Below are 25212 nucleotides of genomic sequence, written 5' to 3'. Positions count from 1 at the left end.
GTGCTGTTCTACAACTAATTCTACTGTTATTCCTGCTGCACAGCAAGGTAAGTAGTCCAGTCTGGAAGGAGAAGCATGTAAGTTGTCACTACATTGACTTATAGTCACTATAACAGAATGTAAACTATACTTTATTGTGGGTGCTATCTGGCTGCTATTATTTGTAGAGTACCACAAATCACATAGGCAATGTTTACTTTAACTGCTTTTAATTTTATATAGTGGCAGTAGAGCATTAAATACAAAACTTGAAACCAAAATTAACTTTCAAAAAGGTGTTTTAAAGGCATTTGAAAGAACACAAAGATTTAATGGCCTACCCATAAGGCTGATGGCAGAGTGTTTTAAAAGGAAGTTACATTGTATACATATTAACACCATTTCAAGTTTCACACCAGAAAACATCCTCCTCAATTGGAATGTAGACTGTACAGTTATAAGCAGCAAAGCTTCAGTCATCTTCAGGAACCTCATCAGAGCCATTCAGCTGTCTGTATTTAAGAAGTGCTGCTTTTTTCTTTTCCTAGAAAACAGAAGATCCAAAAGGCACTTGTACTTTTTCCGGTAGCCAGATCGACTTAGAACTCTGAAATACCCAGACTCAGCTTTTTCTTCGTCAGAGCAAACCTTGGCTTCATTTAAGTGTGCAGCTAAGTTGTAGCTCTCTGGTTCCTAAACAGCTTTTTTCAACCTGAATTTTATTTTTTAGCTGGAGCTCTTTCTACACCTGTGGCTAGAGCCATGAGCTCAGGTGGTTGGTTAATGCACTAGCTCTGTACAGGTCTGGCAGCAAATAGCTGCTATGGGATGACCCCAAAAGAGCTTCCCCTGGAAAACAGGTTATGTGCAACAGCTTATACTTTCTCTTCCCTGCAAATAGGACCATGAGGGCTTGTGCAGTCCCCAACTGCTATAAACCTATCCAGGGACCCAAGACAGCTGGGGGATAAAAAGGTGTCCATGAGCATCTCTTAGCACAGCTGAGATGAGCAACATACTTTTGGCAACTTGCACCCACAGTACTTGTACCTTTTTTCTTATCTACACCACTTCTATGCTAGTTAACACATACTCTGACATTAATCATTTTACTCTGCTGCTATCTACTGGTTATTTCAATTTCGCTGGACTACCTATCCACAGAGGCCCCCACAGCATGATTTACTCATTTGTCATGCACTCACTCACTTGTTGGCCACAGGGTGATACAAGTAGGTTTTGCTCTCTTACCCTTGCAAGCTCATTTGAAACAAACAAAAAAACTCTGCACAAAAATGTGCTGCTACTTAAAATGTCTCATACCAGGTGACCTCTGCAGCAGATTTAAGTTTTCATTTTCTGTCAGTAGGAAGCAGAATGCACTCAGGTTTTGTTTGGGCTAAAAGTTTGCTAAAATTAAGTTTTAAAAGAAGGACTTCAACATGAGAAAATCAGTATCAAACTAAACATTGTAGTGCAAGTTATAGTTAGAGCTCAAATGACTGTTATTATCTTAAGGGTCTATCACTATCATTATTAACATGTACACAATTTTTAAGGTGGTCAGTTATGCACAAAGAATGTTGTATATATAACTTAGTGTTAATAAACTAAAACCACCATGTAAGTCTTAGTAGAAAGCCAGGTTTTAATACAAAATTAATACCTGAGTATAATGGTCAAATTTATTCCCCTTGATAAATCACATACAAACATGTTTAGTGCCTTAATTCTACATTTCACATTAAGTTTTTCCTGTGTTATAAGAGACCACTCTGTACTAGTGCTATTTGCAACATAAAATATTTCAGACAAAACAGCTGAAGTCTTGCACGTAGTGATCTTAATACATTAGGATTTTTCAATTAAAGTCTTCATTTTTCCTGTAGACTTCAGCATGTGCGGTCCAAACTGAGAAGGAAACGAGAAACACATTCAGATTGCTTTCAGCAGAAACCTAGTTGAACTATTATCCATAAAAGTTGTAAGTGAAATTAGAACTTGGGCAGAAATAATTTCCTTTATCAACCTGCTTCTCTGCATGTGGATTTTACCCCCTTCACAGCCACAAAGTAAAGGGAAACTGGTGTCAGCAATCAGCTGAAATCGCTTAGATGAGGCAGCTAACCATCTGCTGGAGCAGCTCTGACTAAAGATAGGTCACTGCCACAGCACAAGAAGATAGATGCAGTTATCTTTAGAAGTTGACAACCAATAGCTCTAGTGGCAGTTTAACAGTATTTCTGTTCTTACTCTATCCTGCATTTTTGTGCAAGTCCTTTTAAAAACTGTATCATACAAGGATATCATACGAGGACTGATCTTGCAAAGATGTCACATATTGATAAGGAACTGATGACAGATGTTTATTAGCGCATTATGGATCAACATTCTATCACTTAACAAATTACAACCTGCAATTTTCTTTGTTTTTGAGGACTTGATCCTTAATCTCAAATGATGGATTGTAAATTTCAAAATTGGAGAGTCATGAAAAACTCATGTGTGAATAAAACATTGCCAGCTCATGTTCTTTTCCTTAAAGCCCCAGAGATGCTGGGAAAAAAGTGATTGATTCTTGGGGAATATCTAGCCTTTCAGTTATGAAGAACAGCCTGAACATTACAGGAATATACCTTAAAGGCCTAAACCAGAAGGCAAGTAAGTCAACATTAATAAGCTGAAGTACTCAGAAGTCCTGAGATTTGTGGCTTGCGAATCTTATTTTCCTCAGAACTTCATTCAGAGTGCAGCCAGCTTTTAGAGTTTTATGTGCAAAGTTAAAAATAACTCTTTACTCTTCCTCTCCAGTTATATAGCACAAGGCTTCAAGGATTGCTTATTAACAAAACTGATCTATACTAGCCTGTTTTATAAGTAAGTGTGTATTGCTAGAAACTTGCATCTTAAACATTCACCACTTTAAAAACCCCTTACTTTGATTTGAAATCAATCTGAAATAAACTAGAAGCCATTAACTTGCACCATGATGTGGATTTTAAATATAATTTCATTTTAGCATTCTCACACTATAAAGAAACTGCTTTTATTTGCTCAGCATTTCCAATTATTAGAAGAAACTGTCTATACCGAGATCCCACAGGCATTCTGAACAATTTGCTTTCTGCATTCCTAGGAATGGCTAACATCTTTCAGGATCTTGCTTCAAAATTTCACTTACGCTATCTGAATGGTTAAGGTTGGTAATAACAGGCAAACTCAGTTCAGATTTGATTCTGGTATGAGCCCTTAGGAATCAAGTTTCCAGAATATCACATGCGTGTGGCAACAGAACATATTTTTTGTTTTCTTTTTTTTTTTATGCTGTAACAGGGCTTTTTAGTCCTAGGGCCAAAAGAGTACACACAATCTTAAGACCTGATACTAAAAACATATGATTTGCCACAACTCCTGGCATATCAGCAGTACTTCATTGGGTTTTGTGAACAGGGATGCTAACTCGTAGGTATTTGCATATGTTGGCAGAAGAACATACGTTGGCTTTCACAACAACTATAATTTAGTCCAAGCATGTGTTCAGAATCACAATACTCACCAGCACTACCTCAGTCTTTGTCTTTGTTTCAGTCTTTGGAATAACTTTTTCTGTTTCACTTTGGCTATCATTTCGGTATCGATACGCAAATTTCTTTCTGAGCGCTTCTGCTATTAATGCTGCAGGATCTGTAGGGTCAGCCACTTTAGATTTTGTACCTTCTGATGATCTAGAAAAGAAAATGAGAAGCATTAACATAGTCCAAAACAAAGCTTTAGATGTTGTCAATGCTTTTGTGTTGTTTGCCAGATGTTACATCAGCATCTCTCTCACCTTGAAATAGTTCCGAGTCATAAAACCAAATCATTAATGCAAATGTTAATACACTGATATTTATTTACATTTACTACCTTTTCACTGAGCGTAGTTTCACGCTGTTCATGTCTTTGAGGATTTCTAGCATGTTTGGTATTTCAGACTTCTTTGGCCCATTTTCTGTCAGATTCTGTCCAGAGTTCATTTTTTTGTTTTTCCTTTCTTTAATGAGTTCAATTGCAGACATACTCTGTTGTAGACCTGGGGGAGGGAGTGGTGGTGGAGGAGGAGGTGGCGGTGGTGGAGGTGCAACAGGGATAGCAGCTGAAGCAGCTGGACTTGACCCAACTACAAATAAAACATGCATTACACATCAGTTTACTTGTAAATCCCCCTTATATCTCTCAGATGCTCCAGTAAGAATACAACTGTAATAACTTCAATTGCCTTCTCTCTGCCTTCTTTAGATTATCACATAATTTATTCATTCCTGAACCACCTAAGGAAACTCAACTGAAAAGCCACATAAAAATCCTTCTCCAAGAGTAAGAAGCTTTCGTTGAATTTCTAGTTCAAGTTCTATGTACATTCATGTTTTTACTGCAATGGGATGGACATCACGATGTCTTTTAGTTATGTTCTGCTCCTAATGTTACCAGTATTTCACTTTCTTCCAAGAGGCAGGTACTGAGCTGGAAGTCACATAAAATCTGCCATGTGAGCAGTGTTTCTTCCTACTTACCATCACAAATAAGAAATTACAAGATGTTTAAATGTAAATTTCAGAGCTCAAATAGTGCTTAAATTGAAGCTTATTCCAGCTCTGAGGTTAAGGATTTTTAGGCCAGCTAATCAGATAGAGATTCTCACAGTAATCTTGAAATCAAGTTCCCTGTACTCTTCAGGTAAAAATTGATGTTATAGTATCAGTAATAACTTGACAAATAAATGAAGAAACCTCTGCTCAAATGCATCTTTAAAGAAATCGGCAAAACCAGATCAAACCAGAGTTTTGAGGCTTGGAGTATAAAGTGTGTAAAGATACATATATAGATAATACAGAGGAGTCTTATTCTGTGTACATGTAGGCATACACGCGGTGTCATTACTATATTCTACCAGAAGAGGGAGGTAGAGATGATAAAATCAACTCAAAATTTAATTTTCCTAATAAATAGAGGTAAAGGGAAAATGATGAAAAAGTTATTAGTTATTTCACAAAACTGCACAATAAGTACAATTCCAGAGTGAAACCACATGATCCAACCTTAGAACTATTTCATAGTTTTGAATATGAACAATTAAGGAAAAATAAAGTAACTGCTGTCAGTTCACAGACAAAAACTAAAGAGCATCTGAAGAAGCAGAATATGATTTTATACATAAACATAGGCAATACTGTACTTGCTAAGTGACCTTAGAAAAGGGTGAAAACCAAATGGCTGTCAGCTGCAGTCAACAAGGGCCATCTCCCACTAATCTTTGGAGATGGTAGACTTAGAACTGGAAGGCAGTCAGAGGTAAGGGAAAGAGGAGAAAGAAACTCAGGAAAAAAAAGAATTATTCTGTTTACTACCAGCAACAGTGCACTACTTTTGGTTCCATCTGGACAATGTGTCTGATCCCAGAAAACAATCTCCTTTCCTGTTATTTCAAAAACTTGAGATGTATATTACATATTCCAAAAGTGTACCTAGCATCTTGTATGATTACCTTATGATATCAGAGAGCCTATTTCATTACTGGATGGGAAGACTTAGGTGTTAGTAATTAAATTACATTCTTTTAGTTTGGTTTAAGCCATCATGTTTATCATGAGATTTGCTCTGAAAGCTGTTTAATACTTCTTTACTCATCCACAGATTCAGAATTCTGGCAGACTCACACAAACATGAAGACTCTCAGAATACTAGAAAACACAGAAAATCTAGCAGATCTGTCTTCAAGGCCTATTCTGTATCCCTTGGTTAGTATGCTACATCCATCTACCAAACTAACCAAAACAATATGGAGAAGTGTTCTGTGTGCAGCATCTCACCAAAATGAATTAGCAAATTATTGATTATAAAAGGGACAAATTCATTAACTGATTTCTGCTAATAGTACAGCAAGTTTAATACCTGCTGTCAGGTGCTGTTGTTCTTGCAAGATTACAATTTTGGCTATTTGTGCTCTTAAAGTGGCTAGTTCATTTTCTAGAGCACTGATCTTCTGCAGAGCTTCCTCATTTGTGGACACTGTGCTCCTGGACACCGATTCTTCTTCCAATGGGTTTTGTAAGGATATCTGTCTGCATGGGGACTTTCCAGAATGATGTAGTTCACCTGAAAGAGGCTGGGCTGTTTTTGACCAAACTTCTGACCTGTAACAAAAATATCACAAGATTCCTTTTTAAAGGCTTTGTAATAGATAAAAACTAAAGCAACGTTACATACAAATAAGGAATACAAGTTGAAGGCCTGACTTCAAAATTGTCTTTACACAAATCACTTCCACCCAGACATTATATAGCTTAAAATGAGAGCTTCACATTCTTTATGTTTGCATCACTATCTGTATTTCTTCTCTTCCCCTAGCTAGCTTTTAGTGGAATCCTTGATTTCAGGAGAAAAAAGGAATACATCCCCCCTGACCCCCAGTCTACTTCTCTGCCTCATACCTATTGTATTTTTTGTTGGAATTAAGATTAAAACCTTTTTTTACCCAAATGCTACCATTTTTCCCCCATGGGCTGCAAATAGTCACTTGTAGTTGATTCCTTTGAAGAAGAAAGAAGAGTTTCTTAGTTCCACAGCATATTTTTGTACTTTTTGGACTTCTGAAGGGACAGTCCTCCATTTTAGCAGTGTTGGGAGTATGGAGTATGTGGAACAGCTCAGTGATGCAGAGGCATCTTATAAGTAAATGGGATCGGGTCTTTTATCTAGTTTCTAACACAATAAATAAATAAAACTACAGAGAAAAAAACATACAGTTTTTAAAACTGTAGAATCCATGTGCTTCCTTCCTTTTTCCCATAAGAGCAAGAAAATGCAACTCTGTTGCCTTCCTTTATTACTCACCAGAGCTCAGGCTGTGTTAAATACTGAGGCATTACTGAGCATCTGCAGTCAAATAAGCACTTAAAGGTTATATTCATTGAAGAGAGCAACGTTTTTAAACAGTTTATCTCAAGTATCTGACCACCTGATCTAGTTGAAGATGTCCCTGCTCACTGCAGGGGGGTTGGACTAGATGACCTTTAACGGTCCCTTTCAACCCAAACTATTCTATGATTCTGTAAGTAGAATTGATAAGGATTAATGACAACAGATTATTGTAAACATTATAACTGCAAAATATGACCACATACTTAACTCCTCAGTCCTCCTTAACTTCAATCCCAAAACCTCTCAGGCAGGTCTGGATGCCATTATTTATTCAAACATGAGAGTAAAAACAGTGGCTAGTGATAGGACTTTTCAAAATGTGTAGAATGGCTCCAGACTAATACAGCTTAAGACCCCCACCGCCCTGGATGCATGGGTTAAGGTACCGTGGGTGCGCATCACGTTAGATCTGCAGTTGTGCTAGACTTAAAGCGAGAGCCAAGACTTAAGGCTAGAACAAGCCCTGTGCTCTGACCACTTCAATCTGTGATTACATACACATTTGAGTCTTCCACAAGGCTGACAGAAAACATCAGTACAATTTGCAGAAATTTGATCAAGCAGAATTGAGTATTATCAAGGATGTTAAAATTTAGGTGGTGTTAACTAGATTGGAATAGAGAGCAACTAAAGCTGAGAAGAGAACAGGATGCTTCCTATAGCAGCCATCTCCCTGCTCTCCCTAAATAAGTAAGGTGGAAGGAGCCAGTGGTCACTTTACTCTTTAAAACCTGCCTTCTAGAAAATCTTTAAAGCAGAATAGCTAAACAACAAAGGGTATTTTCTGCTCAGAGCAGTAATGGTGTTTTAAGGAAATGTCTTGATTGGAATCTAACACTGTGGAAAAAAATTATGCATGAATTGTCACTACTGCTTTGACTAGGGGTAGGGGAAAAATGGTTTGTCATTTAGTTGCTTCCTCTATAAAACTGCATTCACAGAAAAAAACTATATCTGTAAGACTGTTTACTGAATTATACAGTGAATATATATTTAACAGTAACACCTATGTGATCTTGTCGAAACAGAGAATTTCAAACGCCTGGAAAACACCTAATGCATACAAGCTTCACTACATAATACTGTGTACAGACATAATAAACGGTGCACATTGAAATACTCATATTTGCTAACTAATTCACTTACCATGCTTCATTATAAGCTGTTTGCCTTAAGGTCACTATATATCTGCAGGATTATTTTAGTCCCATCCCACATCCATCTGTCCCCCTTCCCCCCTTCACATGCAGACATCTCAGCAAATATGCAAGTCCTACATCTTTCATAATAGGTTCTTTGAAGCACCAAAGAGCTATTCTCCCTGTTGTCTCCATTAAACATAATAGCTTTACAGTTCAATCCTTAAACAAAATGTTTCTGTGCAAACAAAAGTAGTATTGGCCAGTTAACTTCCTTTGCATCAAAGAGACTTTACAAATAGTGTTTCCCAAACCAGCATTGATTTCTGTGACTCCCCTCTGAGTCTGTGAAATTAATGCAGCAGTGCCAGAATGTTTGTTATGCAAAGCTTCACTGTGGCAAGTCATGTTGGAGGGCAGCTAGGTCATTACTAACCTATTTCATGCTTTCAAATTAAGAACAGTATCCTCCAGTAATCTCTGAAGCCAACAATCTGTGCCTTTCTCTGGAAGGTTAGTTTGTTTAGAAGAAAAACTTCCTCTGCGCTACAGAACTGTACCTTTTTTCTGGCTAGTCTGAGCAGCAATTTGGGTAGGCTGGAATACAGAACTTCATCACTTCAGCCAACCTGTTTCATGCAGTTACAGTGCTATGTAGTACTCCTGGTCCAACCCAACAGTACCTATCCCATCATTCTGGACACAGGTACTCACATGCTTCCTTGCCAGTTTTCGTTACAAAGATTAAAGATGAAATATAAACCATAATTTTTTAATTGCCTTTAGCAGACTGCAGAACCTTAACCAGGAAGGTGAAAAACGTGTCAATTATTGGATTGTCAGGATGACCATTGCTACTAATTAGGAAGCTGTACTGTACACCACCCCACATTAATGAAAATCTCGGGAGAAATGGAGAATCAGCGTTAGCAATTGTACCATACCACAGCACGCATTTTTGCAGGGACAAGGTTGCCTGAAGCTGTCACATGCAATTTTTTGCAATAAATAAGTAGACAAAAACCAGTCTTCCTTGTGTAAAGTCAATCCGCTATATCTTCTCAAGCCAGTCTTTCATTCATAATCCTGGTAGTCTAACCTCTACTACTTCTTTTCCAGACCCTACCTTTTCTATCATTCTTCCTTCTCTCTTCTCCCAGCATTCAAGTGCTCTCCATTAATTGCAATGCACAGTAGATTCTCATTGGAGAGAAGCTAGGTTTCTTCCTCTCAGTTCAGAAGTTCAAAGAGAAGATTTGCAGAGCATACCTGAGCCTTGTAGAGATTTCACCTTCTTCTTGAGCAACCCATCCCACGTCTGCAAAGGACGCCACTGCATCTTCTCTAAGTTGATTAGGATGGTTTCCTTCTGTGGCATGAGAAGTAAGCTAAATTTTAAAGACAAGATTGAAGGTTTTAGAGTCACTATTCCCAGCCCAAGTCACACTTATTTTACCCAATGCTTTTAGTGAGGCTACATGTAACTATTAACACATACGTGCATGAAACACATCTGTAGACTTAGCACACTTATTTCTGTCCTGGGCTTAGCCCAGAACCATTTCACTGACTTCAAACTATTCAATCCAGTCTGCTGAACACTTTACTGAGGTTCACTGCTAACTACACATACTATCACATGACACTACTTAACACTACAAATCCAATGCAAATTGTTACCTTAAAGACAAACAAACATTCTCAAGTAGTTTGCTATACTAAATAATATGTTTTTAAATTATATTCATGACCAGTAGTTAAAAAAGACATTAATGCTACTAGTACTTCTAAAGCCTTTTGCTCTGATTTAGTTTTATTTTGAAAGTGAAATTCCATTGAAGTATGTTTCCCTTCCCCTCCAACTTCCAGAATTTCTGTAAAGGTGTGTACATTACACTGTGAGGCGTGGGAAGCAAAAAGCCATTTCTACTAGGTCAGTAATCACAAAGACTCTGAGTGAGAGGTAGGGTGCAATCATAACAGAATACACTATTTGCTAACAATCTTATTTACAGCATGCCAAACAAATTGACCATTTTCCAGCACAGTTCTGCCATTAGCTTTATAGCTGTTTGAAGCCAAAGATGAGCAAGGCTACAGAGACTGGAACCTTTCTTAGATTTACAGTTAAGTGACCTGAATGGAGATCTGAAAAATTGTTTGGACCATCAATACATGCCCCATAGCCACAACTATACAAAATGGTTTCAAATCTACTTGGAAATACTAGCTGCTTCCCTGGGTTAGACAAGGGCATGTGTACTCAGTCACTGGACTACTGAGCAGCCTGGGCTCAGTATCTTAGCAGATAAAAGCTACTGAAACATTTTTCAGTAATTTCTGCTCAGTCTGTCACCTTGAGTTACTTATCTCCAATGCAACTATGCCACCTCTTTTGCTTGTATTACATACAATCCACAGGCCAAATTTGCACATGACTCATTGCAGCTGTTTAAGTGCTGCCTGCTGCTGGTTGTGGCCAAGACACTAGTAATACCGACAAAGATGGTGGTAGTCTGTAACAGTCTGTGAAGACAGCTTGGATCCAGCCTGTTAGCACTTAAGTCAATTTTCAAGGCAACTCACCTCTGTGAGAGGAAACTATTATGTAGCAAAAACTATGAAACATTAGCAATAACCTGAATTTGTAGCAAACCTATCACAGTAGGACTGCAGTCTGGATGAGGTGAAACCATTTCTGAAGAACATCCACAGATATTTTAGTTATAGCCTTTGACACAGAAGTCCCAGGAAGATGGAAGTTGTGGGTTTCGGGTTCTTTTTTCCCCAGGAGTTGTTACAAACAGCTTTGGAAATCGAGATTAGTCATCTTCACCTCGCACTCTCGCAACTTGTATGTGAGCCTTTATCACAGCTCCCAGGAGTGTGTATTGGCACCATCAGATCATTTGGAAACAACAGGGTTTTTTCCAGGTAGCATCAGCACAGATGGTAATATGTTTATCACATTAACAGTTGTGCCTAATACCATCACAGTCTGCCTCTCTTTAAAACAGTCTAGAGAATACTATATTGCATGTTAGGATTTTCATTGTTTGAGGTTTCCTTGGCTTTTTTCTTTTTTAAAATAAAAAGAAATTTTCATGACCACAGCATCTGTATTGATGTTAATGGCAATTTAAAAAATCTATAATACCGTAGCCACTTCTTGCAGGTGATACAGATTTTCCTGATGGTAATGGCCACATGAGGAACTATTACCGTGAAGAGACTGAAGCCACATTTAAATAAAGACACTACACGTACTTGCATCAAAAATAATTTTATAAATCAACAGTAAGGAATGCATTTACCACTGCCAGGTTTCCTGCATTGTGAGATAAATAACTTCTAATCCAACATTTAGTAGCAAGCCTTCTGTTATATTGTGATGCAAGTTTCTTCTTTCTTTTTTATTTGTATTTATATGTAAACAGAATCTGCTTGTTACCCCATATACAGATGTTTCTTTTCTCTACCCCTAAAAACAACAAGGCCTTCCACAGCAAAGGATTTCAAATTTCAGTTAATGCAAGATTTTTACTTTAATTTAAAGGTTAAAAGCCAACACCCATCTCTTAAAACCTTTGCCTGTCTGTAGAATGATGCTTAAACAACTCTGTGACTACCCTATTCCTCCAGCTAATCTCAGCTGAAGAAAACTTGGACAAATGCTCTGCCAGCACCTGAAATGGAGAACAGAGAGCTGCAATCCAATTCTACTGGATGGCAGGAACTGAATGAAACAGTGAAAGTAGCCTGCTTTTCTTTCTCTGGAAACTACATAGCTGCTTTCCCTGCTTCTTCACAGGCTTCTTTGCCTGTTTTAGCTTGTATGTATGCTGGACACACACAGGGCACACCTATGGGTTTCGGACCCATTACTCTATTAATTTCTGAAGAAAAGACTAAACACGCTGTATTGTTTTGGCTGATGTCATAGAATCATAGAGTATCTCGAGTTGGAAGGGACCCATAAAGGATCATTGGGTCCAACTCCCAAAGAGTCAGCCTTGCCAGTGTTCCCACCCGGTTTCAAACCATGGACTTTTCACATGTTAGGCAAACATGATAACCACTACACTACGGGAACACTGCTACAAAATCTGTCAAAGCAGGTTCCCTACTCTCTGTTTGCTCCAGAAGCTGAAAGCACAACAAGTATTTTTGTACATTTAAGGACAGAATAAAAACTCTAATTTCAAATTACTAATAGTTAGAGATTAAACATTTGGAAATACTTCTTCAAGTAAGACAAACTTGCTATGATTTTTCAAATTAGTCCAGTAAATTTTGATGTTTGCTACATGTACACCGATTCCTTAGGAGACTTCTATTGAGTTATCAGGTTTCCATCAGACAAACAGGAGAAGCATGGGACTAGAACAGAGATGGTGTAGCTGAAGGATACTATCTTGAGAAACAGTATTGTAGGTTTGGTTGAATCTACCTAGGCAATATTGATAAGTTTAACTTTATTTTCTCCTAAAGACTACAGATAAACCTAAAAAATATGCCATACAAAAGAACTATATGAACCATTTTCATTTGTTCATGCCATATAGAGTATATAAGGTAAGCTCTGCCACCGCTTACTGAATACATAAGCAGCATTTAGCAATTAATTTAAATGTTCACTATGGCAAGATCCATACAGATACTACAACAGTCAGTAGACCTCAAAAATCAAAATGTTAGGCTACTACTCTTTTTTTCAGACTACCTGAACAAAAACATGCTAGAAGAGAAGAAAGAATGAACATAACAGAGATATTCTTTCAGTATCTCTTATCCATTTATCATAAGGAAAATGGAGACCTGTGGAAAGTTTGTTGCTCTTAGATGAAGTTAGAAACACTGATGATATACATGCACCCTCAGATGAGGCAAGTAAGGTTTGCTTTGGTTTTTAAATAAAGTGACTTACAGCAAGGTTCAGTGCATGGTCCTTTCATAATATAGCTAAAGCTGGCAAGAAAGAAAGAGGAAGAGACAGCTATAGGAAAGCGTCACTTGCAACAGCATAAAAACAATCGAGACCAGTATTGAACTTCACTATAGAATCTTAATGCTGAGGTAAAGACATAAAAAACAGATGTTAGCATCATACTTTTACATGTTCAGCAGTTTATATATTAAAATAGTTTAAAGCCTGCATAAACCATATAAATTTTAATGTGTTTCAAGGCTCAAATTTTGAAACTCGTATTTTTAATTCAACCAACTCTGACAATTGTACTTCTGTTTTTAGGATCCTTTCCTTTCATCTAATAGAAGATGAATGTTTATAATTAGTGTGCACAAAATCTACACAAAGCTGACTGTCTAAGAGGAAAAAGGGCAAATATTTTATTTATTCTAACACAAAATTCAGAAGAAGACATATACGTATTTTTATTTTAACACTAAAAATATTCAGGAACAGATTCCCCAGATGTATCTTACAGCTCTTAGCAAGAACTTAAACCAGAATTCTTTTATGTACCATATTAAGAGAAGACAGTATTTGGCTAACTATTTGCAAATGAGCATCATCTTCCCTTGTACGGCCTTTACAGTGCAGAAAATCAGACGCATTATAGGAGGACTTCCTTTCAGATCTGAGGCACACAGAGCCTTATTGCTGGCATAACTACTATGAATTATATATCCAAAAGTTTAAATCCAGCATGTCATTTTCTTGTCCTCACCTGCACAAATCCCCACCCCCGCAAAGCCACTAGTAGTGGGAGATGGTTGCCCCCCTAGTTTCTCAATGTAATTATTTAAGAGAGGCAAAATGTTAGCATGGCTTTCGCTATCACACCAAAAAGGCTTCTGTGGTAATCTGAACTATCTGATTTTGCTACTATAATTTCAAGTCTAAATGTTGTTCATATATTTCATATAGGCTAAAGAAATTAATTTAAACAGTGAAAAATTTAGCTGTGTGGAAATTACATTGTCTTAGTGTGGATGACGATTCCCACCATTCATCTTTATGTTTCCCACCCCTGCTCAGTCCAAGAAACATTCCCTTCTCAGCTTGAGTTTCAGACACTAAATTTCTCCAATTCTATACCCACCGCCTATCCCTAACACACACAGAGTTGAAGAGATTATGTGTAACAGCTTCCATTTTTCCATCTGTTCCTGAAGGACTTGTTATAAAAAGCAAGGGTTTTCTCCTCCTTAAGCTTTTACCCTCACTCTTTACCCTCCTACTATACACAGTTGAAGTTAAAAGCAAACAAGTCAGAAAGCTACACAGAATTGATATTCCCCTTTCACCTATACAGTGCTAGCCTTGTATTTAAACAAATAAACCCCAGTGTACTCATGTTATCTTGTTACTAATTTTTTACTTTCTGATAAAGTTGTTTATTTGCCCAAATATTTTTAAGTAACACTGTTCATCTTTAAATACATCTTAAGCCTAGCTTATAAATACTATTTATAGAAACAAGTTTCAAGCATTTTTCTCTTTTATGAATGTGGTTTTTTTGAAGAATAACTTTTTAATACTGTATTGTCTCATTTTAGAAGTTTAAATTTCCTTAGGAAAAAAATTTGTTTAAGTTTCATTATGTATGTTACAGCAACATGGATTCAGGTTTTAGGCAGTGCAGAAGCTGAAGAATCCACATTTGAAAAAAATCTAAACTGGAAGTGGAAAGAACTGAAGCAAGCTAATTCTCCTATGTGCCCAGTTTACCATATTCTGCTTTTACAAACCCTCTAGTCATTTATTTAAATGAACTGCATATTTACTTAACACCTTTTGATGCAGGAGCAAAATCCCTTTATCAGTGTAGTGAAATACATTTTCTAAACTGTTGAGAACACCTACCTGAAACTGAACTCTTGGACACTGTATAAGAGAGAGGTTAGTACCAATTTTTCTTACAATACTTCGAGATGAACCATAAGGCTTGCTTGACCAAAGCACCTAGATGGGAAGGAAAAATAAGCCAGCTGTTAGGTTAACTGATTTTTATACCATATTGGAATAGTTTTCCCTTAGCTTTCCATACTCTGCTTGTACTAAACGTATTTAAGGTTATTCCTTTTATGCTAGAATAGAATATAATACATGTACACTGAAATTTTTAGCAGTGAAATCCTTACATTCTATACCCAAATTGGCACAAAATCTGTTTTTGTCATTACAATATAGCTATGGGTATTTAAGTTCAAGACAGCCTTTGCATTAAGTTTAAATTCAAATCAGATAACAGAAAGACTCAAGAGTTGGAAGCATCTTCAAAAGCATAATTTGTCCATTTTCAAGACAATAAAGAATCTGCATTGGGTCAGACATCTCTTTTTAAGGGGTTTCAAGAAAAGCCACTCAATCATGAAAAAATCCGTAAAGTCATGTAATTCTGCATTTCCCTAAATATCTTTTTTCTTTTTTAATTAAGAGCTCTTCTAACACAGGAATAGTGTCTTAATAAAATTAACTGTCAGCTAGCATAAGCATGAAAATGTAACTGTGAAATTAAAAAGCAAAGAAAAGGAAGAAAATAAATATATAAGAATGAAACTTTGTCCCAAAAACAAACAAACAAACAAAAAACCCTCTCTCTCTCTCTCCTTCCATTCACCTAGAGAAAATTGCCCACAGCACCTCAACACACCTGGCTTCATCAGAACTGTTTCTACTGCAATTCAGATTTCTTCTACATTATTTCCACAGGGATTGAATTTGCTTTCTTTTGTGGTGCGAATGTTTGCTCTACCATTTACCATAGTTGTATGAAATAAAATCCCAGGAGAACATTACAAAATGAGCCAGAACAGAAGCAAAAAAAAACCCCAAACCCAGAGAGAAGCAGGAAAGATTTCAGCACGGGGAAAGGCAACAAAAACAATGCAAAGAAGAAAAAGAGTAACGGGAAGACTCTTAACACAGAGTACGTTGTTAGTAAACAATTAGAACACCGTATAGTAATTTAAAAAAACTTGGCCAGTGTTTATTTATGGCTGTAGATATGAATTTACTACTCAGAGGTTAGTTTTTAAAGGCTTCAAGCAAACTCAACATCGTGTTAGAAGGTTGCCCAACAAAGAAATGTTAGATAAAATCCAGGCTATTAATATTGAAACAACCCTCATCTGGCATGGCAATATTGCCCATGTGATTAGTGTAGTGCAGCTGTGGGAGTTTCACAACACACAGCTGGATAACCTTTTTGTACACTAAGCAAAGATCACTACTCTTAGATTTTGAAGGTTCTATTAAAAAGAAAAATTTATGCTCCATGGTATTTATCCCCAGATTATGTTGTCTCAGAAACCTAACAGAAACATTTTGCCTATTTCTAAACAAGTATCTTTCTTTCCTCTGGCTTTATTGGAATGTATAAATTCTGACAAAATAAATGTGCGCTGCACATATGCTATGCTAGATCCTCACATCAGAGCTGCAACTTTGCCATTAATCCACTCAGACCTACTTTTTCCATTCTATGAAACATACATTGTCTTGCTTAATATGCCACTAAGTTTGAACATAATTTTTTTCAATGCAGAGTATTCTATTGATTCTGCATTCTGGATGCCTCAAAGACAGACCTCACATTTGTGACTACTGTTTGTCTATACGTCTGAGCAAATAGCAGGTAGATCAGTAGCCTTCAAGAAAAAGTCACTGACAAACAGCACTGCAGTAATGCAGCCTCACTATCCACAACAGATTCTGATGTTAGAAGCAGAACTATTGGCGATAGCCTCAAAGCAATGTTGCATTGGAAAAAATGATACTAGTCAAGGGAAGGCTTAATTAATTACAGAAGTACTTCCACAACAGCAAAAGAACCTAGGCTAGATGCTGTCTTACCAACCTAAGTGCAGTGCATTTTAAACAAGTGGCAAAACTTGTTTATAAATTGCTCAGACCACAAACAAGATGTTGACTAGCACCTAGATCCTCAAAAATATCTGGTGCCCAAATGCCCTTGGGGTTGTTCAACAACAGTGGTTTGGTGCACCAAAACTTTTAATGACTAAGTTTTGGTAATTTGAGATATGCCAGGACAATGTTTTCAAAAAACTGCATGCAAGCTTTGCCACAAGGTGTGCAAATAAAGTCATCGCACTGCTCAGCTGAGCTAAGAAGTCTCAGCACTGCTCTACCCAAGTTCACACAACTTCTTGACTTGAAGCACTGGCAGAGCAAGTCTACAAAATACTTCTGAGTCATACCATCTCATTGCATCAGTATTTTGCTGTTGTCCAGAACAGCTGACATTTGGAAATGTAACTGCATTATCACAAGCTTGATATAAGTAGAGAATGGGGGAAAACAGATTAAAAACTTGTTCTGCCCCCCCTAATTAGGGTGAAAGATGTTGCTGACAATGATGACAGCAACACCCATGGTAGTCCAGCATATTCTCATACTTTGAATTTTTGAAGTTACGTTGCAAGAAATCTCAGATCAAAGTTCAAATAAAATCCTAAAATACAGACTCTTATTGGTAATTTTAATTTACCATGTATAAACATTTTGCTCTCCATAGATTCCCAAGACGGATAAAAGGTTCTACCACAATAATCAAGAGTAAGAACCACCCTTCTAAGTACTGCACATAGCTGTTAAGGATTTCCCCATTGTTAAAACATTAAAATATTTTGACAACTTACAGGGATTGCTATATTGAGGTCAATAGTTGCACTCAAACCAGCTTCCTAAAGGTTCCAGTGACAAAGCAGTTGATGTGTAGCAGATCTCTCTCTCTCTCTGCTAAGCATTCAAATAAAACTCTAAATACACACTTTCCTCCAAGAGGAGAGCTATGCATGCACATTCCTCTGTTTCCCCAGTAAAGAACGCAGCCACGTTGCTCTCATGTACTGTAACAGTTTCAGGAGAGGTAAATATAGCACAATTATTATCATCTCAGTTTCATGGGGCTTTTCATAACTCCAAGGTAAGAGCAAAGAAAGAAGATTATTTAAGAATTAACATTAGTGTTAAGAATCAGTTGAAAATTTTCCTTCAGCTTCAAAACACACATAGAAGTCCAGCATGAAAAGCAGTGTTTAAATAGAAAACAGTTTGTTATTAGAGTTAGAAGGAACTGCATGGTATTTTTAACACATACAGTACTCAATACTTCAGTGTCCAAGTTTTTCAGCAATACAGAATCATGCAAGTATTGAGTATACTTAGTGTTCTGCTGGAATAGATAAGCACTAACTAAAATATATGAAGTGCTTTCTACACCAGATTTTCTGAAAACATGAAGCAAGTTTGAAACACTTACTGATTCCATGTTTAATCCAACTTGTTCAAAAGCCATCCTAATTAAGCGCTTAAGCCAGCAAATCATCTGGAACGGAAAAAGCCTTTCCAAACTTGGATTTAAGCCTTCCAAACCTACAGGGCTGCAGAGGTTCCATAGTACTTCTGAAATGAGAAATGTAAGAATTTTAGATGCAAGTTGTGGAACATATACAGAAGTAAACTGCTACATGTATTCCTAAAAAAACAAGCTTTAGAAACAGTTACTGAAAACAAGACATGTTAGGTGACAACAGTTCTTAGTACTGCAAAGCACAGGCATTCAGAAGGCATTTACTTAATACAGGTGACAAAGATTTTTTAGTAGTGTCATTTTTAAGAAATCAAAGCTGTTGCAAAGTTAATGACTAAAAAGCTGGGGAAATGATTGTTCACTTGAGCTTGGACAGATGATGGTGTTCAACAACTCTAAGTGAGCACCAAACCTTATGGAATGCCTGCAGCTGGGAACTAGCACTAAGATTAAAGGGCCATATTCCTATCTAAAACTCATTTCTATGCAGGAACAAACTAGAGAAAGCTGATCACCTCTCTTCATTTACATTCCCTGACAGCTTTGTTGTTCCCTCCTTTTTCCCACAACTGAAGAGAGAAAGGAAACATGGAAAAATGACTAATGCAAGAAAATGACAGGAAATAGCATAGATGTGAGACCTGAAAAAATTCAAGTGACTTATAAAGTTGGACAGATTTCAAATTCCGTCTATTTATATGTGCTACTATTCACTTAAATCAAGATGTTTTTATTGCTCCTCTAGTGAAAATAGTGTAGTTTTTCTTTAACTGTGTTCTACACCAGTCATAACTTGGACGCCACTGAGAACTGTATGCCACCAAAACCAAAAAAGAAGCCATAGATTTAGCTTTTCATTTGTTTTGTGTATCAGGCTAGAAACAACACTCTGTTGAACCACCCTGAGCAACGTATTTGTAATACGAACAACAGTGTTGCTGAAGCCTATATATATATATATATACACACACACACACAGAGTGATGACTAAAACAACACAGCAGCAAGGAACTGCTACTCGGGAAGTTTGAAAGTCAAGAGATGGAAAAGCTATGCTGTTTGTAAGTGCCCACAAGCGTTACAGTTAAACCATCACTCTTTCCATTACAAATGTTTTTTTTCAACAGTTTACAGTTCCTTAGTAATAACGTGCTTCTTGTGGAAACTTGGCAGGAACAGTGCAACTCTACAGTTATCTTTTTTTAGACAGGCTTAAAAAAACCCAATAAACCAAAAACCAACTGATATTAGTTTCTCATCACCACAGAAAGTAAAAAACATTTCCTAATAGGATTTTCTTTTGTTTCTGAATAAATGAGTAATAAACTACTAATCTATCAGCTAAAGGAGGACTAATGAAAATGTAAGATAAAAAGTTATTAAAAAAAAGAAAGTGAACCAACCACCATGAGATTAGAATGGAAACTGCAATCATTATAGGAAAAACTACAGGGAAGAATAATGGGCTACTTACCAAACAGCCATGAATATAAGCTACAGTTGTACATAATAAATAAGTCATGAACTTCTTTATGGAAAGCTGGAAAAGTCTATTAGGGAAGCATTACCATCTACTTGATCTATTCTTCCTTTGGGCATCTGTTATTCTTCCCTTAGACAAGCTACCATATGGACTGTATGGATCTTTGATCACATTGCACCTGCTGTGTTTTTTAAAATAGGAAGAATAAAAGTCTTTCTACATGCCCCATATTAGATTTGGCATCATATCTGGCACTGCAGACATGCAGTGACATAAAAGAGACAGGAATGCTCCTTTAAAAGGGAAAACCTGTTCCGAAAGTGTGATACATGCGATGCACTCTGCCTCATTCCAAAGTTCAGACTTGCTGAACATGTAGTGTGGAAATCAAAGAGAAGAAAAATGGAAGCCATGTCAGGACAATTCAAACATAAGAGAAAAAAAGGTAGAGACTGTATTGCTGAGCAAGGACAGGGCTGGCTGGAAAAGGCAAGCAATAGGACTTTAAAGGGATGACTGTATCCTGATACATTGCTCTTTCAATAGATAGCCAGGTCATTAGTTTAAAAATCCCCAGATGCAATCAGAGTCATGCTTTGTTTGAGGAAGTGAAAAAAAAAAAAAAAAAGGTATTATTTTGTTTCTGATCTACTGGGAGGACTGAGTCTTTAATAAGAGATACAATTTGGACAATAGTGAAAAGAGGGTGTTAGAACTACCTCTGAGGAAATCAGAGCAGGTCTAGAGAGTTTCCATGAACTCAAGAAACTGAGAGGCAAAGAGATAAAGGAATGACACAAAAACTGACGAGACAACCAACCAAATAAAGGCACAAAAGCAGATGCAGAAAAAAAGTAGCATAATATTAGGATGACAGAATAGTATAAATATGATGTAGTAAGTTAAAAAAGGCTAAGGTACAAAATGGGTTCCAGCTTACAGGCATAAAAAAAATCCTACACATATATTAGGAGTAAGCAGGAGACAAGAGATACAGCCACGATGTAACAGGAAAGCAAGCAATGAGTGATACAGCTGGTCAGTGTATTCTATGTTTTCACTTGAAGATGGTGGAAAAGACAGAGGCAGATGTTAGAACAGGTTATAGACAACTCTGAAAAGTTATAAGAATCCAGGACAACAGTGTCTAATGAAACTCACCTTCAACAGCTCAGAAATTAGCCAAAGCAATTTCTGAAATATTAGTAATTACTTTTAGAAACTTGTTCAATGAGATCCAAAAGACCCAGGATAAAAGCAGGAGCGTTATGACACAAAGCATCAGGAATAGTCCAAAATACTTATCCTGCCCTAAAACATTTAGGTGGCCTTTTATAATTCCAGGTTCCAAGACTTCAATGACCAAACACTAAAGAGCTTTCATTCAACAAAACAACTACTTCAGTAAAATGATTATTTATAGTTCACATTACAAATCATTGTTTCTTCTGTAGCCTAAATACTTAAAAGTACCTAAGACTGGGGTCATCAACTCCTTGCTCTTGCCTATGATCTGTTCTCTGCTTTTGCAGAAGAAAGTGACCGAAGTCAATCTGTAAGAGTGCAGAGTACCAACCAATTCCTGGATTAGTTTCCTTAGTTCCTGGCACCAAGGAAAACCACCATGTTTTAACAACCTCCAGCTAATTTGTTATCTAAAAGGAGATCTAAAAAGAAAAAGCTTCCCCAGACAAACTTGATACTCATTTCTTCCAGAGTCTATTGCACTATACCTTTCTTCATAAATCTCAGTTATTTCACGATTATCCTATGTGCCAAGAACAGAAAGAGTTCATTCCAAAAGAAACTGCTGAACAGCAAGAATGAAACCATTAGCAAATTTTTCTCTCATGCTCTGTACACATGCCAATTTCAGAAGCAGGAGTTGTATGTTTATTGCTTTTAGTAAGCTAGAATAACACCTCTTTTAAAATATTGATGCTTGTTTTATTTATCCTTTATCTTCTTTATGCTACCTAAACTAAAAATAGTAGTAGTTTAATCCCTCTAAAATTTCCACAGCTGAATTACTACAATAAAACACCCTGAGTGATAGTAATACGGCTATAAAACATGGTCCTTCTCCTGTGCTTAAGCATAACCATTACAACAATAAGCAGTAATCATAGGCAAGATTACCAAAGGAGGTTAGAAGAGTAGTAACATGAAGAATTACATTTCACTGCATAAAGCATGTGGGGGTTGGAATTTCATGGGTTCTTCATTTATAAAACTCTACTTACACAGAAATTAGCAATGCTGAAAAACTTACTTTCTGATATGGAACCATGCAGGAATTCCTTGGTTCAGAAATTAGGAGGTCTACACTTCTGAGTGCCAGGATTCTCACTTTAGCCTCCTTGAACTCTCTTTTGCCCCTGCTTTTCTCAACCACTTTTGCAGGTTTCATTCAAAACTGTCATATCAAATATCAGCCTACAAAGCTGAAAGATAATACCACTTATAAATTACAAAATGTTCATTAAATAAATGTAAAGGCTCTGGAGGCTGCACACATAAGGCATACCACTCAGTAAATATGAAATGGAGCCCTTTGCCAGGCTTGCTAATGAGTCCTACACATGAAAGATGAAAAGAAAGAAAAATCAGATGCAACTGCTTTCAATTTGAAATTCTTCTCTGTGTATTTTCCAATGTTGTATTTGTTCAAGTCCCTTCCAAATTATGAGTTCTCGCTCTTAAAAAGAAATATGATATTCATATTTTTCTCACTCAAGGAAGTTTCTCTCATTCATGTAAGATCCCCACAAAAATAAAAGAGAATGACTTAATGGGCTTGATGCAGCAAATCAGCCTTAACAAAGAATTAACAAACACATGAAATCTGAAAAATGAAAGGACTAGTCTGTAAATTGAAAGGGTACGGATAACATAAAGAAATACAAAACTTTCAAAGCAGCACGGTTTCAAAGGAATACCAACCACATCAAAAATCATGTGCAAAAAGAGCGGGCCCCTCCTTATTTTAGCAGGCAACTAGGGCACGCATATCTTCAGAGTCTTTAAGACTGACACATGATCCAAGCTCATGTCATGAAATTATATCCATAAGGAAACTATTTTAAAGAAATAATAAAGAAAGATAAAGCCAACAAAAAACTATCAGAGGAACAGCAAGCCAAACAGGCAGGAAGAATCTTCTGATAAAGGACTAGACCCTCTCCCAAATCAAAACAGACCAGTTATAAGTAATGTAAGTATTTGGCAGAGAACACACAGCCAAATACAGAGGTCTATTTTTCGGCCTGGAAGCCACAAATAATGAAGCGCCTCACTACTTTCAGAAAGACCTGTTTGGAAAGATACATAGAAAGAGATAAAAGTCAGTGAATACTACAGAGACAATCAAAGGCTTATCTAAGCTAGTATCAGCATGAAATCTAAAGCAAGAATTGAAAATAATACATACTTGCAATAGAAGTTGCTAATGCTTTCTTAAAAGTATAGCCCAATCACACATACCTCAAAGTGCAAAACCATATTCATCACGTCTTACCTATATTACCACTATCTTGCCAACTAAGGATGGAGAACAAAAAAAATCCATGTTTCAACACTAGTTTAATCAAAAGCCTTTGCTCAGCTGAGATTATACCTACACGGTGCAATATGATACCATGGAGAGGTAAGTGAAATCCTTCAACATCTCTAAACCATATGGTATTACGCTATACAGACATAACCATACACCTACACTTTCCTGCCAGACATACAGACCTCCCTAGTCATTGCTGTGAATGCCAGTCCTTCTGCTACATCTTTGAGAAACAAAAGCATGCAAATTTTATTAACAAAAGGGAGTATCTGTCTGAAAAAGCATTTAAAATGTTCAATCCTCCCCCCCCCAGCAAATCTTCCTTTGTAACAATGTTGAGTTTCTACACACAGCAATCATATTTCAGCTAGTGACCTCTGTTAAGAAACTTATTTTGATTCAGCAACAGTTAACTGGAAGTTTTAGAGCTGATGTGCAGAAAACTCAACTCCTTTCTCTTTTCTTTATCTCCTGGGTAAAAAGCAGTAGGTATCAGAACACAGAATTATTTCCTTTTCATTTAGTCTTTGCAAGCCTTGTCTTCACAAGAGCTACAGAGGACTACGGCTGTCTGAGGACAGAACATAAATATTAATGAAGTCTTGCTGATGCCATCAGAGAGAGATCAACGCCCTACGGTTGATGTCAGCATTCAAACTTTACTCACGCTCAGTATTTGGCAATTCGACAGCTTGTTAAACAAAATAAAAACCAGCACCTAGCAAGTTACTTATTTACGACAATTGCAGAAGAATGTAAGCACAGCAGCAGCATCACTAAAGGCATACAAAGTAAGCATCATAAGTTTGCAGAAAAGGGAAATTAAGCACCAGACCCCTTGAGGCTCGGCTCCTTTTCCCTCTATATGCTACCTCTGTATTTTAAAGCCGCCTTAAAAAACTGCCCTCCAGCTTCTCCAGGTTATCTTTTATCTACATGATTTCCCGTGACCTGTCACTCCCATCACAGCAACGTACGAGGGTTTCACTTTCGGTCAGCTTGCCTGCAGAAACGACAGCTTCGACCCCAACACCCCGAGCCGTTTCCACGCTGCTCTGCTCCTCTGGCAAGGCGGCACAAGCACGGCACCTCCGCAAGCCCGCTGCCTGCCCGGCACCTGCCCTGCCCAGGACGGGCCCTCGGCGGCGCCGCCGCCGCGCTCACGGCGGGAAGCGGCGGCTCCATCCCGCCGCCCTGCCCGGGGACAGCGGCCATGAGCGGGGCCGCCCTGAGCGGCCCGCACCCACTTCCAGCCGAGCAGCTGCACCCCCACCTCCCCTCGGCGCCGACCGGGGAGCTCCGGAGGGCAGACCCCGCAGAAGGAAGGAAGGAAGGAAGGAAGGAAGGAAGGAAGGGCAGACCCTCAACACCCCCCCCCCCCCCGCGGGGCTCCCGCTCTGAGAGGGGCCCCGGCTGAGCCGGAGGAGCGCGGCGAGCGCTGCCCGTCGGCAGCGGCCCGCAGCACACGGGGAGAGGCGTGCTAAGCGCAGCAACCTCCGGGCCCGGGTCGCGCTCCTGCTCGCACACCGCTCCCAAGCCGGGATGAGGCGCGACGAGAGGGGCTGCCCAGGAGGAAGGGGAGGCCCACGGGCCGCCCGGGGGAAGGGGCCGCCACCGCCGCCCTCGCCTCACCCGCCGTCCGCCACGGCCGCGCTCCCTCACCCGCTTCTTCCACCGCGGCTCGCCACCCCCGCTGCCTCCTCCCCGCCCCGGCAGCCAATCCGCGGCCGCCTCGGCGCCAGCCCGACCAATAGTCGCCGCGCCCGCGGGAGGCGGGACCTCGGGTGCCCTCCG

The 25212-nt window shown here is 38.2% G+C and overlaps 1 protein-coding gene across 5 annotated transcripts; it reads right to left on the bottom strand.

Annotated features, from left to right (window-relative positions):
• Positions 1–192: 192 nt before the first annotated feature.
• Positions 193–25212, bottom strand: MTFR1 (mitochondrial fission regulator 1). Of its 5 annotated transcripts, none has more exons than XM_069779444.1 (8): positions 25081–25212; positions 18329–18471; positions 14908–15006; positions 9348–9466; positions 5911–6152; positions 3886–4138; positions 3536–3704; positions 193–1890 (listed from the first exon to the last, which is right to left on the bottom strand). In XM_069779444.1, the coding sequence occupies exons 2-8, from the start codon at positions 18392–18394 to the stop codon at positions 1831–1833; spliced, it is 1008 nt and encodes a 335-aa protein (XP_069635545.1). In that variant the 5' UTR covers positions 18395–18471; positions 25081–25212; the 3' UTR covers positions 193–1830. The 5 variants fall into 5 exon arrangements, with proteins under 5 accessions (XP_069635545.1, XP_069635544.1, XP_009926065.1 ...); XM_069779443.1 differs by having other exon boundaries at positions 25051–25149; XM_009927763.2 differs by lacking the exon at positions 25081–25212 and adding an exon at positions 24396–24544.

Source organism: Haliaeetus albicilla, chromosome 3 (genome assembly GCF_947461875.1).
Source record: "Haliaeetus albicilla chromosome 3, bHalAlb1.1, whole genome shotgun sequence".
Lineage (NCBI taxonomy): Eukaryota > Metazoa > Chordata > Aves > Accipitriformes > Accipitridae > Haliaeetus > Haliaeetus albicilla.
Note: the sequence above shows the minus strand (reverse complement) of the source record. Positions and strands in the feature narration are given on the sequence as shown.